This window comes from Rhipicephalus microplus, chromosome 3 (assembly GCF_043290135.1).
Source record: "Rhipicephalus microplus isolate Deutch F79 chromosome 3, USDA_Rmic, whole genome shotgun sequence".
Lineage (NCBI taxonomy): Eukaryota > Metazoa > Arthropoda > Arachnida > Ixodida > Ixodidae > Rhipicephalus > Rhipicephalus microplus.
Genome location: NC_134702.1, coordinates 13,836,013 through 13,850,523, shown reverse-complemented (window position 1 = coordinate 13,850,523; position 14,511 = coordinate 13,836,013). Strand labels below are relative to the sequence as shown.

Genomic DNA, 14,511 nt, shown 5'->3' with positions numbered 1-14,511 from the left:
TCTCCACGTCACTCATGAGCCTGTTTTGGGTTTCGCGGGCTCTCTCCTGCAGGCTGCGCCTCGGTCGTGCCCGTCTTTCTTTTCGTTATTTCCTTTTTATTTATTTATTTTAAACCCTCCTCCGTTGCGTGGCACTCCCCGTCGGTGAGGAGTTGACACACCGATAACTGATGAATGGTCCGGTTATAAATGAAACGCCCCGCAACGGTGCCGCTGCGGTTCCCAGCAGCCGACGTTGATGGGGCCACGGGCGCTCGGCACGCCGAAAAACCTCGACCGCGGCTCAAAGTGAATTCGCAGCTGTTGAAGGGCTCCGCTACCTCTGGTTTGACTCGCGCTTAACGAAAGCATATACCCGGCGTATAGAGAGGAATTAAAATTCACACGCTCCCGGTTCGTGCATTCGCCTTAAACGACTGGAAGGCGAAAGCCACGTTATTCTTTTTCATCTCAGCTGATTCTACTGATCGCCCCCAAATATTTCTGTATCTATAGGTCGATTTTAAACGCCTCCAGGATTGTAGGAATTGAAAGCTTTTGCACTTTACGGAGTATCGCACTGGCTCAGTGATCGGGCCACCGTTGATGACACGACGATGTCGAGCGATGAGGTAGTCAAGTGAGGTCACAGTGAAGTTGATTCTTGGCGACCTGTGACAATAACGTCGTATTTATTTATTTATTTATTTATTTATTTATTTATTTATTTATTTATTTATTAAGTACCTGCTTCGACATAAGGCATTACAGCAGGGAGGGTACAGTACATATAATCAAACACATAAAAACATTCATAAAGTATAGAAAAAAAAATCATCACATGAATCAACACAGACTATTTCCGGTGGCAGAGTGTTCCATTTCCTTATAGTTCGGACAAAGAAAGAGTAGCGAAAAGCGTCTCCCCAAAAGGAATCTCGTGTATTTTTAAGTGAAGATCACGTCTTCGAGACACATAATTGGGTGGTTGAAAATACAATTGCCCGATGATCCCTGTTATCGAGTGATAAATGCTACGAAAGAATTTTAATCCCAGGTTTCGACGACGGTTTTCAAGAAGATCCCAATTTAATGTTTCTCTGCTCTCTGTCACACTAAGCATGCTGTCGTAATTTCCAAGGACGCCCCGCCGCGGTGGTCTAGTGGCTAAGGTACTCGGCTGCTGACCCGCAGGGCGCGGTTTCGAATCCCGGCTGCGGCGGCTGCATTTCCGATGGAAGCGGAAATGTTGTAGGCCCGTGTGCTCAGATTTGGGTGCACGTTAAAGAACCCCAGGTGGTCTAAATTTTCGGAGCCCTCCACTACGGCGTCTCTCATAATCATAAAGTGGTTTTGGGACGTTAAACCCCACATATCATCATCATCAATTTCCAAGGACACATCGAATTGCTCTGTTCTGCACTTTTTCAAGTTTATCTGTAAGTTCCTCAGTATATGGGTCTCAGCAGACACACGCAGTATACAGCGGACGTGTGCAGTTGGTGGCGTCACCACACTATTATTATTCTTTTTTGCACTCATTGATGCTGACGATCAGTTCTCGCGTTTGATGAGGTATCCAAGGATTTCTTCGCCTTAGTATCGTGGGGAAGTATTGAGCGTTTTTTTTTCCGAATTGAGAACAGGCACTTTTAACTGGGCGTACGCGACAATCCTACGTGAGCAGCACGATACGTTGCGTGTGCTGCAAGCGAAGTACTCGACCGTGTTAACCATATACCGGGGTGCGTTTCGTTCAAATAGACGTACCATATGGGAAATTAAACAGATTTCGAGTGCTTCCATCATTGTGTGGTAGCGGCCGTGTATAACAGCCACTGGCATCCAAGTCGAACCGAATCATTGGGATCCGCGTTTTTACGTACTGTGACAGCTTGCAATCTGTGGCTGCTCTTTCGATCATTAGTGATATCGCGAGAGTGTCAGTAGCTCGCGCTACGTATTGTAAGGCCAGCGTGCGCCGTTTTCTTTTTTTTTTTTTGGGGGGGGGGACGAGGCATACACAATCATCTATACAATAGATACGTTATCTACTACGCATGCGCACTTCCTTCCCGTAGCCGCGCTGCGTACGCAGGCTCGTTACTGTCAGCGGCACTCGAGTTCGCACAGCTGAATTCTCCGGCAGCGTCTCATCCTCCGGCAGCGCCTCCTTCTCCGGTAGCGTCTCCGTGCTTGCTCGGGAAACGCTGCACTGCGTTAACGTGGACTCCGAGCCCTGAGCGCGTCCACTCGACGCGGTTGCCCATTGGTTCAACGAACATTCAAAAAAAAAAACAAAAGTGAGCCTTCGAGCCTGGACCGCATAGCGACGCATCGCCAGAAAGAGGAGAACGAGCCGAGATTCGAGCCGGGACCGCAGAGCAACGCATCGCAGAGCGAGCCGAGACGCGAGTGGTGTCGGACGTATCCGATCGAGCTCCTGCACCGAGTCCAGTTTCCTTATACATGCAACCACTGCCGATTCACCTGTAACTTAGCACAATACAGTTTTCTTAAAATTTGAACCTTGCCTTGACTACATTCATTCGGACATCGCTGACATTACGTACGCCCAACTAAATGTGTCTAAATGATACAGGCTTTCGTATGTATATATCTACGTGCAAATTCCTGAACCGGTGATCATAAAATGCAAGGCGGTCGGGGCAACAAGTATTGTTTGTTTCCGTACGCCAGTCGCTTTCATTGGGGGTTGTCAACTAATCCCAGTCTTGCAAAGCTTCAGCTTTCCTGCGTGCATCCACGCGACTCAGTTTATAGCGGCAGCCAGGAAAACTGCATATGGGATGTGGTCAAACACTTTAGCTGAACGATCTGCTTCAACACCTTCGTGCAAAACACATTTCTTGGGGAACTTCAGTGAGAACACTTGAAATAGTCATATACTATATAGTATATGCGTATGTAGCGCATACTTTAATCCATATTGAATAGTGATACACACTTTTGAAGCATTCGATCAATCTTCCATCACCATGCGTCCTTATGACACAGTAGGGCCAATCAATGTAAAGTATGTAATTTATTTAATTGCCACTAATGTTAGAGCGGTCTTACAGCTCTAACAAACATTTTCAGTGCCAATTGTTAATAAATTTCCCGGCAAATCTATTCCTTTCTGTCTTGAAGGTTTCAGTTACTCTTCGTTCAAATGCGCTTAGTATACGCTCCCTCAAGTGCATATTACCCGGCGCATTTGCTTCTTTATTGTTGTGTCACCAGGAATCACCCACAAAAAGCTGTTTGCACCACTAGGTGCAGGCCACGTTGCAATGTCTGTGAAACTTGGAGACTGTTTTACCCCCCTCCCCACGTTCACAAACTCTCCTCGACTCAAATTTCGTCCTACATGTATACTTCACATGTTGAGCGCTGCACCGATGCCCGAATAAAAATGACGCTGCGCTTTCCAAGAAAGGCTGCAGACATACATATAGTTTCCCACAAAAATACCTAGAGGAAAATCTGGCGCCACTGTCTAAGCGAATTTCTAAAGGAATTTCTTGGAGCGCTGGGAATGGCTGTATACGTGCCTGCGAGGCTTGTGTTGGCTAGTGCTGAGCGAGGCTTCGGCTCAAAAGCGGACACGACTGCGCAAATAAGGTTTCTCTTAAACGAAAATTTCATAAGCGGATCTCTTTCATCCGTATTTAATTCTAAAACAATAGTCCACTCACCTTGATGGCGTAACCACACGGCGAAAGAAAGAAACATACGACGAACTGAGTGGCAGAGGGTACGCTGGCTTTGCCGTCTGCCTGCCACGTTTAGCGGCTGTTTGTTACTTTTTACGCTTCGTAAAATTGTACATGGATGCAGAAATTTTCAATGTTAATTGAAGCTTGTTTTTATGCAATGATAAGAAATAAATATCTCACGTGCTCCTTCAGTACGAAAGCAGCTATTCGGACGCAAGGAACACGTTGACACGAGGCGCTTCTTTGAGGTGTCCGAGCTCTAGTGAACCATACAAATCCGAGTCAAGTTCAAAGCTAACATTTCGGCATTCCCATGCGTCCAACATCGCCAATTTCCCCTCCAGGTAATTGTAGGGAGCTCTATGGCTGCAGATTATCGCTGATATGCAGTTAGCTGCTCTGCCTATAGACGGCGCTCCCGTCAAATATTTCAAGTGAATGGACGGAATACGGCGGATGACCCCCATATTCTAGAAAGTCCCAGAATGACGTGTAACAAGATGACGGCATGATATAGTGGAATTTTTGTTTTAGCTGACGCGCGTCGTGGGGATAACGCTGCAATTCTTCAATCGTTCGCGTATAAAATACGATACTTTCACGCGATTATATCGTTAACGAGAGCCGTCGACATGTCAACGCCGCTATCAGTATACAATGCATTGCTTGCACGCCGATTTACTCAGTTTTGTGAGCACTTCGCTCGAGTTTCACCACGTGGCAAATCAATATACAGCGAGGCTTGCGAAAATTATACTGCCCTGCATTGTGCTGTCGCTATAGGTTCCCATATACACAAGGCCATCCCAGGAATTGCGGCAGTCCCTTTCGATCTTCACATTACTCGAGATTTACGCGGTACTTGCGTTTTTGGCGCCAAAGCCACTCTCTCAATTCGCGACATGCTTGGGAAACTCCCGTTTCCAACTTTCTCTAGCTGACACACACAATGCGGGTTTCTCACCTTTAGAAAAAGGGACCGTTGAAACGCGTCAATCGGTTCTTAATTCAGCGTCTCCTCAAAGCAAGCAACGATTTGCTTTTCTCTTTATCACGATTGTACGACGCGTCTGTGCTAAGAGCTCGGTGCATCCGATTGCGATGCGAATAAATATAAGAAAGAATAAAGGAACGCCTTCGAGAATAAAGGGAGTTTTCTCTCGAATGCGAGCTGTTGCATGCGGTGGTCATCGACAAGAGCCAACAAAAACACCTCGAATGTGGGAAACAAGCCTTTCCCAGAATGTGCGAAAAATCTCGCTTCTCGGTGAATGCATCCGAGGTAGGCGCAGTTTCCCACAACACAAAAGACGTTTTTCACGCGTCTCGTATTTTTTCTTTCCACTTCGGAGGTAGCGTATAAACGGGGTGGTTGACCAACACGGTTTGGCGCGCATACACACCGCAATTCGGGAAAGAGGTGTCAGCAGCCTTCCCCCTTTTTTGCGCCTTCCTTTTTTTCTCTCACAATGAAGAAAGTAAACTTCCCTTATTCGATCTCCTTATGAAGAAAAGGTAGCCTGCTCCTTCCTCTTAGAGGTGAAGTAGATGGGCACACAAAAAATGGGTTACCATACTACGACGCTCCTAAGAAACCGGCGCGCACCTCTGGTCGTAGCCAAACAACAGGTTATGAATTCCGAGCGGGATCTCCCGGTTCTCCCGTGCACGCAACGAAAACACGGGCTGAAGAAGGTTTTTTTGTGTGTGTGTGGCAGTGGGGGACGATGCCAGAGGAAAGGGTAACAACCCCCCTGTACTTTCCTCAGCACCGCCCTCCCCCCCGCACGCCTCACCGGAGAAGCATTCGCTTCTTTCCCTTTCCACGTCACCTACTTACTTCGCACCCCCTTTTTTTCATTGTTACGTTTTTTTTTTCATCCCCCGGGCCCTCTGTTCTCTTATCCTATTTTCCTTTTTTAGTCGTACAGGCCGGCAGACGCGTTTCTGGGTTTACTCTAGTTTGAGTCAGTATAAATGAAATAACAAAGACAAAAAATGTGGGGTGCGGGGAGAAAGAAAGCCCGAGAAGCTATTACGCAACATCGTATAAGGCACATACAAAAAAAAAGGTGGAGGGGAGGCTCCACACGAAGCGGGAGCCTTTCTCGCTATACCCATCTCCCCCTTCCCTTTTTTCTCCCTTTTTTCTACCTTTTTTTTGCTTGCCCCTCGCGCTTCGCGGTGCCAGTGTACGGTAAAAAAGGGGTGAATTTGGCGCGCGTCGTGCATGCATGGAAGAGAAGTAAAAAAAAAACGAGTACAAACAAGCGCGTGGTTTCGGGACCCTTTCCGCGTGGCTTCGGCCGCCGGGACCCGAAGGGAGACGAATGGGTCCGCGATCTTAATCGGGGAGACGAGCCCCGTTTTCCCGATTTTTTCCCCCCGAAACGCTATGTGGCTTCACGTTTCTCGTATTGGAGAAGACAGACACCCCTTTGCCTACTACGGTTGTTTTCTCTTTTTTTTTTGCTCTCCTGTAAATGGGTGAGTTAAATCGATCGAGGGAGGACAAGTGTACGCGGCATGCAGTTGGAAGCCGACGATAAAAAAAAAGAAAATAGAGAAAGCATGAGCACGTGTATGAAGAACCTGCGGGCGGCAGGCGCATATCGAGATGAACGGCATGTGTGAGAGAGTACACATCCATGTGTATGCGTGTATGTAAACCTTATTGGAAAGTGGAGGATATTGCCCTATCTGCACAAGACCGGCCGGCGGAGGTCGGTCGCTGACTCGCACAGACATGGGCGCTTCTTTATACTCTTCTTTTCTTTAGAGGGTTTCCTTATTTTTCACTTCCTCTCGTTTTTTTTTTTTTTTTGGTGTATGAAGGACGTGCGCGGGTGGCGTAATAAAGAGGTATAGAACGGGTGAAATATGGTGACTGCAAGTGGCAGACTCTCGCAGTTTAGCGCACGTGAAAGTGCGGAATTTCGGGAAAGAAAAGGTAGAAATGATAGAAAGAAATAGGCGCCTGGGAATTCGACTATCGATGCAGTGGCGGAAATGGGGTCGGAGAGAAAGGTTTTTTTTTTTTTTGGTTAGCACGAACGACTTTTTTTTTCGAGGTTTTCCAGGCAACGTAGGCATACAGTATAATATAACCCCGTTCTCCCGCAAACCGTGGCTTTCTGGCAGCAAGATTTGGTGGTGCGCGGGTTGTGGGCGTTTGGCCAACCCGTTATGCGATCTCTTGCCTCTTTTTTTTCCCCTTCTTTTTCGCCCGCCCGCGTGCAGTATGTACGTTGTGGTCCTCACGGCTGTGCAGAGAGCGATACCGGGTGGGTGGCTCAGGGATGTCTGGTTTTTCAGCTCGAACGGGGATATCGGCTGTCCTTGACGGGGTGCAATGGGTTGTGCAGTTTGTGCAGCGATACGTGAGCACACGCTTGGCGGACCGCGAATTCTGGTTTTGGGGTTGGCTCTGGCAAAACGAGACCAGAAGTCGTTCTTTCGTCGTGATCAATGAGTCAGGAGATCGGATCAGCGGAATCATATTGGGGAACGATGCACGCTCTCCCTTCGGGATGATCGCTTGCTCTCCGGGGATTGTCATCTGCTCTGGCTGGGGCAGCGGCGATTTTGCACGCGTTATACCGTGCTGGCAAGATGCGCTACGTATAGCAGCTGAATTGGGAAGTACTCGGGGCCCGCTTTGAAAGCCAGCCCTCAAAAGCCCAAGGACACCAAGTGCACCGTGGTGGAGGAGTGGTTACGCTGCTCTGCTAGTGACGCCAAGGTTGCAAGTTCGATGGCAGCCACGGTGGTCGCATTTCAAAGGAGAACGATTACTACAGGCCCTGTACGTTCGAGAACTCCAGGTGTTCAAAACTCCTGAAGCCCTCCACTATATACGGTGTTTATCATATTACAAGAACTATAAGACACAAACATTTCGACATATCTGCGAAGTCCGAGCATTGATGTATGCAGTTCGTGAAGCGATCAGCCTCGATTTGGAACTCCCTGAAGTATTCATGAAGTTTTACGACGATGCTTAGCGGGTGGGGAACTGTCTCGAAAGATATTTGGACTCAGGATTCCTGCAAGCCCAACAAATTTATTCAGACCTCGAAGATCTGAACAGGAAAATTTTTCCGACGACTAAACGTCTTAGTCCGAGAATAATACGTAAGGAAGTACACGGCGTATAAATGTGCTTACGACGTTCGAGAGATTAAGCGCAAAAAAAAAAGCAAAGCAAGCCGAGAACAATGGGAACCCAGCGGTGTTCGTACACACGTGCGCGTGATGTCATTGGAAAAGGAGAAACGTACACGAAGAAATCGCCGCTTATGGCTTGTTCGCTGTGATGCTTGATTCGAGTTTTAGGTCGACGCGACTCTTTTGCGCGCTGAGAATAGCAAATGAAGTTAGTGCAGGCCCAAACGGCGTTTCCTTTTAACTGCTCGCATGTATACGGCGTTGACGTCAGCGGAGAATGGAGAAGCAGGGCTCAGGCTATAATTGCGATCCTGCAGCAATGACCGGCGCGTTATTTATTTCGCCAAGGTTCATGTCGTGCATGCTTCATAGAGACATGGGGGTTCCTCCTGATGTTTCCTTGTCGACCGAAAAGATACGATGCAGAAAGAGAAAGATAAAAAAAAGTGAGACGCAGCCACACATATAGTCGCGCTTTCGCCATATTCGTCCCATTGTTCTTCGCTTGGCACTCCATCGAAATGGGCTGTTTTCATTTAAAGTTGCCACCCTGGGACGCCTGCAGCACAAGGGGGTAATTTGCCATAGAAAACCCAGGCGCCACTCGTATCACAGACGGCGTGCGTCATTTCGTGTTGTGGCCTGTGGCGAACGGTTCTACTTCTGCGAAGATCTTCTTATCTTCGCGAGTGTGCGCGGATTCTGAGAAGGTCAAATTCTGTTCGCTCGAGTGACAAACCCTTTTTCCGTTGGCGAAGTCTGCAGAAGCCACGCGAAGTGCTTAACAATATGACGTCATCGCGCTTGAGTATAGCTTCTATTTACAAGGCTCAGGTTTCGTACGTACGTATACACGTGACCTCAAATACTGCAATGACCAATGTATCATGCAAGCTGCGATGAGTTTGGTACCTCAGTGCAAGTTACGCGCAGCTTGAAGTATAGCACTCATAGTGGCGGTTTTGATATTCTGAGGGAGGTTCGTTCTCGCACTATAGTTGTATAAACAAATCAATTTTTACACGATTACTACATTTATTGTTATACCTCGATTATGATTTCATGGGCTGAAGAATTTTTATAAATCGATGATTGTTATGTTGGGTTTAACGTCCCAAAACCACCATATGATTATGAGAGACGCCGTAGTGGAGGGCTCCGGAAATTTCGACCACCTGGGGTTCTTTAACGTGCGCCCAAATCTGAGCCCACGGGCCTACAACATTTCCGCCTCCATAATTTTTATAAATCGTATCTCACCACATGTCCACACATAATCGAAGTGCTAAAGTTCCTTGACCACTGCAGTTGAACACTGCTGGTTTAAACGGTGCTTAATGATATCAGAGAATAGGAGCAAGCCTGTCATGAGGTTTTGGTCTGCTCAAACTTCTAAATCTGAGAGTAATATGCAGTGATTGGATTCCGATAGTTTACGGTTGTAATGGTGCAGCTGCACACGAAAGTTTTGTGAGGATATGGGCAGGTGGCTATAGGCGGTGCTCTCAAAATTTCGACGGTGGTTCCGACAGTGACCCCCCTCGCCATCCCGGTTACTCCCCTACGTGCTAGTGGTTTCCTCCTAGATAGAAAAGCAGCAAAAAAAATCCTCTTTTATTCTTACGACGAGATTTAATTGTCTTAGTATAGAAATATACACACAACCTAACGTGACTTGCCCCTTGTTTGCGGGTTGGTGGATGTCGGAAAAAGCAGGAAATTTCGAGATTAATCTGCAACAAGTGATGACAAAGCAGTAGTGAGCAGAAAATATCGATAAAAGGAACGTTTAGACGAGTCCACCTATACAAGTGTTGTTCTCCAGCGCATAGGCTTACGCACAAGGTGAGGGGGGGCAGACGAGGTGGTCGCTTTTCTCCACTGTAATCAACCAAAGGGGGTTCAACCACATGTGCTCCAAATCCTTATTACTCAGTCGTAGTGGTCCCATCGTTCTCTAAGGTGCAATGTTATGACCATGGATGTTTTTGAGAATAATGGTGGCCTAGGAGGCTGAGGAGGCATTTCTAAGAGCTGCATAACCATTTTAAACGCCGGAAAATTACGACATTACGAAAATTACCGTTTCATTTTCTTTTTTGCATTCTCTGCAATGCTGTTTTTTTTTTTTTGAAATAGACAAATGGGGGGCGCTGCGGTTCATTTCCATGCTCTAAGGTTCACGGCCATGTACAGACTCTAATACTCACTCAAAATGTATTTGTGGGGCTTTTCTAAGCGTAGCCAACTATGTAGTAACGTCATAACTGAAGAGGTAACATTATGTTTCTCGGATTTATTGTCCAGGTGTATATACTGATGGCACCCTTGTCATGTTCCCCGGGAACTTGTGATGCAAGGAGGCTAAGCTATCAGGGGTACGGCTGCGTTAGAAGTAGAACGGAATCAAGTTCCCGTGGCTGGCCGTCTTCTGGACTGCTTTCGGTGTCCTGCGTATCTCTACACAGTAATTGTGTGTAACAGCGTGTTCGGTAGCTATCCCGCCGTTGGCGGCAGCATCCCTTGACCGTCCGAGCGCGAGCGTTCGAGAGAGGGCGAGAAGCGCCCGATGGGAGGAGCCAAGCACGAAGGCAAGTCCCCCCTGGAGTCACGTGGGGGATCGATTGCGGGGGTGTCTATCCCGCCGCAGTGGTGGAGGGAAGGAAGCGGCCGGATCTTTTCTCGATACCGATGGAGAAAACTTGTTTGTCGGAGAGCGGAGGACCCCCTTCTCTCTCTTCATCGGGATGGGCGGCGATGGACCGACAGGAGCAGCGCTCCGAAGCCGCGCGGGAGCGCGCCGCCATCTGTCGGCCATCTCCGGGAACTGAAGCAGCGCAGTGGGGGAGAGAAGCGAGCCGCGCACGGGCTTCGGGCAAATCGCATGCCAGTCGCGCGTTTGGCTCGTATGTGGTCGTCGGCGTCGAGTGCTCGCAGCGGAGTGCGCTTGATCGGCGCTGATCGGCGGCGTTGCGCCCGTGTCGGCGACGGCGGCGTACTGTGACAGCGGAGTCGTCGACATGCGGCTGGAGATGCCCTGTTCGCAGAAAGGTGCGTACTTGTGTCCCTTACCTTTCTCTCGCACTCGCTGTCCGTTACGGCACCGGTCGGCACGCCACGCAAGATATCGGTGAAGTGCACGCTTTCGGGAATGGGCCTCGGTGATTGTCGCCCATCCCCGCGTTCCGCAAGTTCGCAAGTGTACCTCGTTCTCTATATTTGACGGATTTAGTTGGTGACTGCTTTTACTAACGAACTGTTATTCCACCTCGGATGTCGTGAGAGACCAAGCCCCTTCGCCGCTGTGCTGTCCAGGTTTCGGAACAGAACAGGTGCTCGCACATTATTCCTCCAAGGCTAGCATTCGAAGGATTTGTCAAGTAGCTGCGTACCTCTAGATTGTGAAGCATTCGTTTCTCTCTTGTATAGCACTCACACCCCGCTCGAAGCCCGTTGCAAACCGGGTGCTAGACTTTGGCCACACGATGTCACGCAAACCGACCTCATTACGCAAACATTACCCGATAGATGCGCTGTGTGTCTTCCATCTTATTCGTTTCACAGCGGCTTGGGTTTGTTTAAGAAACACAACGAAAGTCATCGGACCTAGCCGCTCCATTTGCTACACTCGTAAAACTTTCGCATCGTGGGTTTCGACTTGTCCAGTTACGCGAACAGCGTTCGGGGCAAACTTTCCGATCGGGTGTCCGAAAGATGCAGCCGGAGCGGCATTTATTCCACATTGTGTTTGATCAGTTGGTCTCGGCCTCGACATACAACGCTTCAACATGCTGGCTACCCATGCAATGTCAGTGTACCATCTGTTGAATGTACACACTGTAGACACGAAAAAAAGCGAATACCATTGTTGGTTATTCTCACCGTCTGCTTTTAGGGCCTGCTGTGCGTTCCGTTTGTTGTTTCGATTAAAGTGCGTTTCTTTTTTCCAATAGCCGAACACGCCTGCGTTTGTAACAATCGCCGAGACATCGGTGATTTTCTGTGCACACGTATAAACACGCGCGCACATCTCTAGCTCAGATGCTGAGTCTCGATCAATTGTTGTAACGCTTTCTTTCACGCTTATTCCTCGACGCTTTACGTGAAGTGTGTGACATTTCCTGACGCCTGATTTCGGCTTCTGCCGACCTTATCTGTAAGGGGAAGGTGACGTTGCGGTGGCCATGTGGCTTTTACGGTTCGTCTTCTTCGGAGATTGGGGTTAATGCAATCATTCAGCTATGTCCGGAGCTAATAAATGTATGCCACTGCTTCGTATAACATATCGTGAGGCTATTGTTCCATACACTTTCATTCAAGTTTTCTGTACCAGCCGATGTGCCTCAGGTGCAAACACATGTGGTTTCGGAGTAAGAAACTGCTATAGAAAATTTCATTCGACGTTTCTTAAAAAAAAAATGTGTACGTCAGTCGCTGCTCAATGACAAAGCATTCGCCGTTTTACTTTGCTTCTGCTTATTTGTTTTTCGCGAGAAACTACGTTTCAAAGCAATGCCGTTCGTTGTTTATATCTCGATGCCTTATCAAAGGCAAGCTCAGTTAATACTTACTGCGATATGGCAGTGAGCGTTCGTACAACGGCTCCTGCTGCCGATTTGCGAACTAGATCGACGACTGTGACGATGCATTTTGTGATTCTTTGGGCGCTTAGCGCCTGTGTACCTTCATTGTTGGCCATGTGCCACGTTGAGCGGCACTTGAAGTGGCACACTAACTCCTTTAGGAAAGCTGACTAAGTGCCGCTGTTCGCATGAAGTGCGAGCAGTAGGTATGCTTTCGCCAGCTTGTTCGTTAAATTAGCGTGTCAGTTAAAGTGCCATACTGTTTGGACCATTGTTGAAGCCCCGGTGATCTCCCAAGAGTACTTCAGTAACTGCGGTGTTGTGGCCGCAGGCGTGGATACCGTAACAAGTTATCCGGCACGGTGGTCTGTAGTGGTTATGGTGGTCTACTGCTTGACCAGACGGTCGCGGGATGGAATCTCGGTCGCACTTGGATGAATGTGAAATGCTGGAGGCCTGTGTACTTAGACTTCGGTGCACATTAAAAAAAAACAAAAAACACCATGGTGGTCGAAATTTCCGGAACCCTTCACTACGGCGTCCAATTATTATTAACCAAACGAGCTCGATCGTAAGCGCATGTTCGCGAGTGCATCTCAGTAATGAGAAGTTCCTGCGACAAAATGCTGAGCTTGTGGCTTCAAGAACGAATCGATATCTGTTCACGAACGTAGACCGCTTCAGCCTGTACAAGGTCTTAGCGCAGTCATCTATTGAGTACCAAGATTGCGCTGTCCGCTCGCTAAATGTGTTTAAACGTCAGTACTGATATCACGTCATAACTTTATCATACTCTAAAATGCACAGGCGCGTGCACGGGGGGGGGGGGGGCGGAAAAATTTGCCAAATGCATTGACTACATATAGGAGGGGCGCTAAAATGAACCTTCGCCCCCCCCCCCCCCGAAGTGGAACCCTGCGTACGCCTATGCTGATAGGTTAAAAAATACATTCCCATTAGCAGGATGTGAACCGTCGGCCCTGTAAACCGTCGTCACGCAGTAAGGTGTGAATAGGCATGCTCCCCGTTAAGGTACATCTTCGTTTAAGTATTCAAGAGCAGCCAATGATCGGTACTTTAGGTAGAGGCTTCGCTACTTCGTTATTTGTATGTTATTATTATTATTATTATTGCCGTTGTTGGGGAGAGATTGCTCTGCATGAACAGAACGCTGGCTATATTGATAGGCATATATACAGCTATGATGATAGGCATATATCGCGTAAGGTCGTGTGCACGGGAAAGGGGCAAGGAGAGCGGTGGTGGTAGTGCGAAATCTGTCCCATACATCGACATAATAGGAAGGCAAGGGAGCCCCCCCTCGTGAAGGGAAATCTTGCGTGCACGCTTATGGTCGGGGACTTGTATAGTTAGCGACTTCGGAGCTGTTTGTTTGACACCCACTAGGCTCGTATTAGCTGCGCCTATATTGGTCGTTAGAGGAGGAAGGATGTCAGCGAACTTTCGACTACAAAGGCGTTCATACTGATATCCATAAGGTCCGTGGCATCATGCGTGAGCCTTTTATTGCTCGAAAGGTTGCTTGCAAAGTGCATATTCCGCAGAGGAGTCGCGCAGAGGCGTAAGGAAATGCCGTCTTCGTGATGTCGGGCAGGTTTTGCTTATAACGCGTTAACCCGGTCCGTAAATACTGGCAGACATTTTGCGAACAAAAAGACTGCTGCGGCAGCATTTTTGTTTGCGATAGCACGGGACAGTGTCAACGACGTGACGGTTTTGTTTTCGCTGCTGACGGATTTTTTTGTTGTTTTCAATTCTACTCATGACAGTTGACTCGCGTCACATCATGCAGCGACACTCCAGAAATCATCAACGATTGAAAGTTTTACCCTGATGCGTATAGTCTTTGCACTCACAGCACTGCCAGATTGATCGTCTTTTTTAAAGCTTTCGCGTGCACGGTGCGAGTGATGCTATATTTTATTTCAGGACGCTTTGTTCTTAATCTCAAATACGAGGACAGAATAGGAAAGCTTTCTCGGTTTGCTATAATGCCTCCGACTTGGGTAATTTTGCTCTGCGTATATGTATAAGGTATC

At 48.0% G+C, this 14,511-nt stretch overlaps 1 protein-coding gene across 3 annotated transcripts in view; it reads left to right on the top strand.

The window, feature by feature from the left end:
* Nucleotides 1-14,511, top strand: part of ct (homeobox protein, cut) — a 699,473-nt gene that overhangs the window by 556,138 nt on the left and 128,824 nt on the right. The window contains exon 1 of one of the 3 annotated variants that reach the window (XM_075888931.1): nucleotides 10,771-10,919. The exons of the other annotated variants lie outside the window; for them this stretch is intronic. Coding sequence (XP_075745046.1) covers nucleotides 10,889-10,919 — 31 coding nt within the window. The 5' untranslated portion in view covers nucleotides 10,771-10,888. Of the gene's footprint in view, nucleotides 1-10,770; nucleotides 10,920-14,511 lie in introns of those variants that run through there. 3 annotated transcript variants of the gene reach the window in all.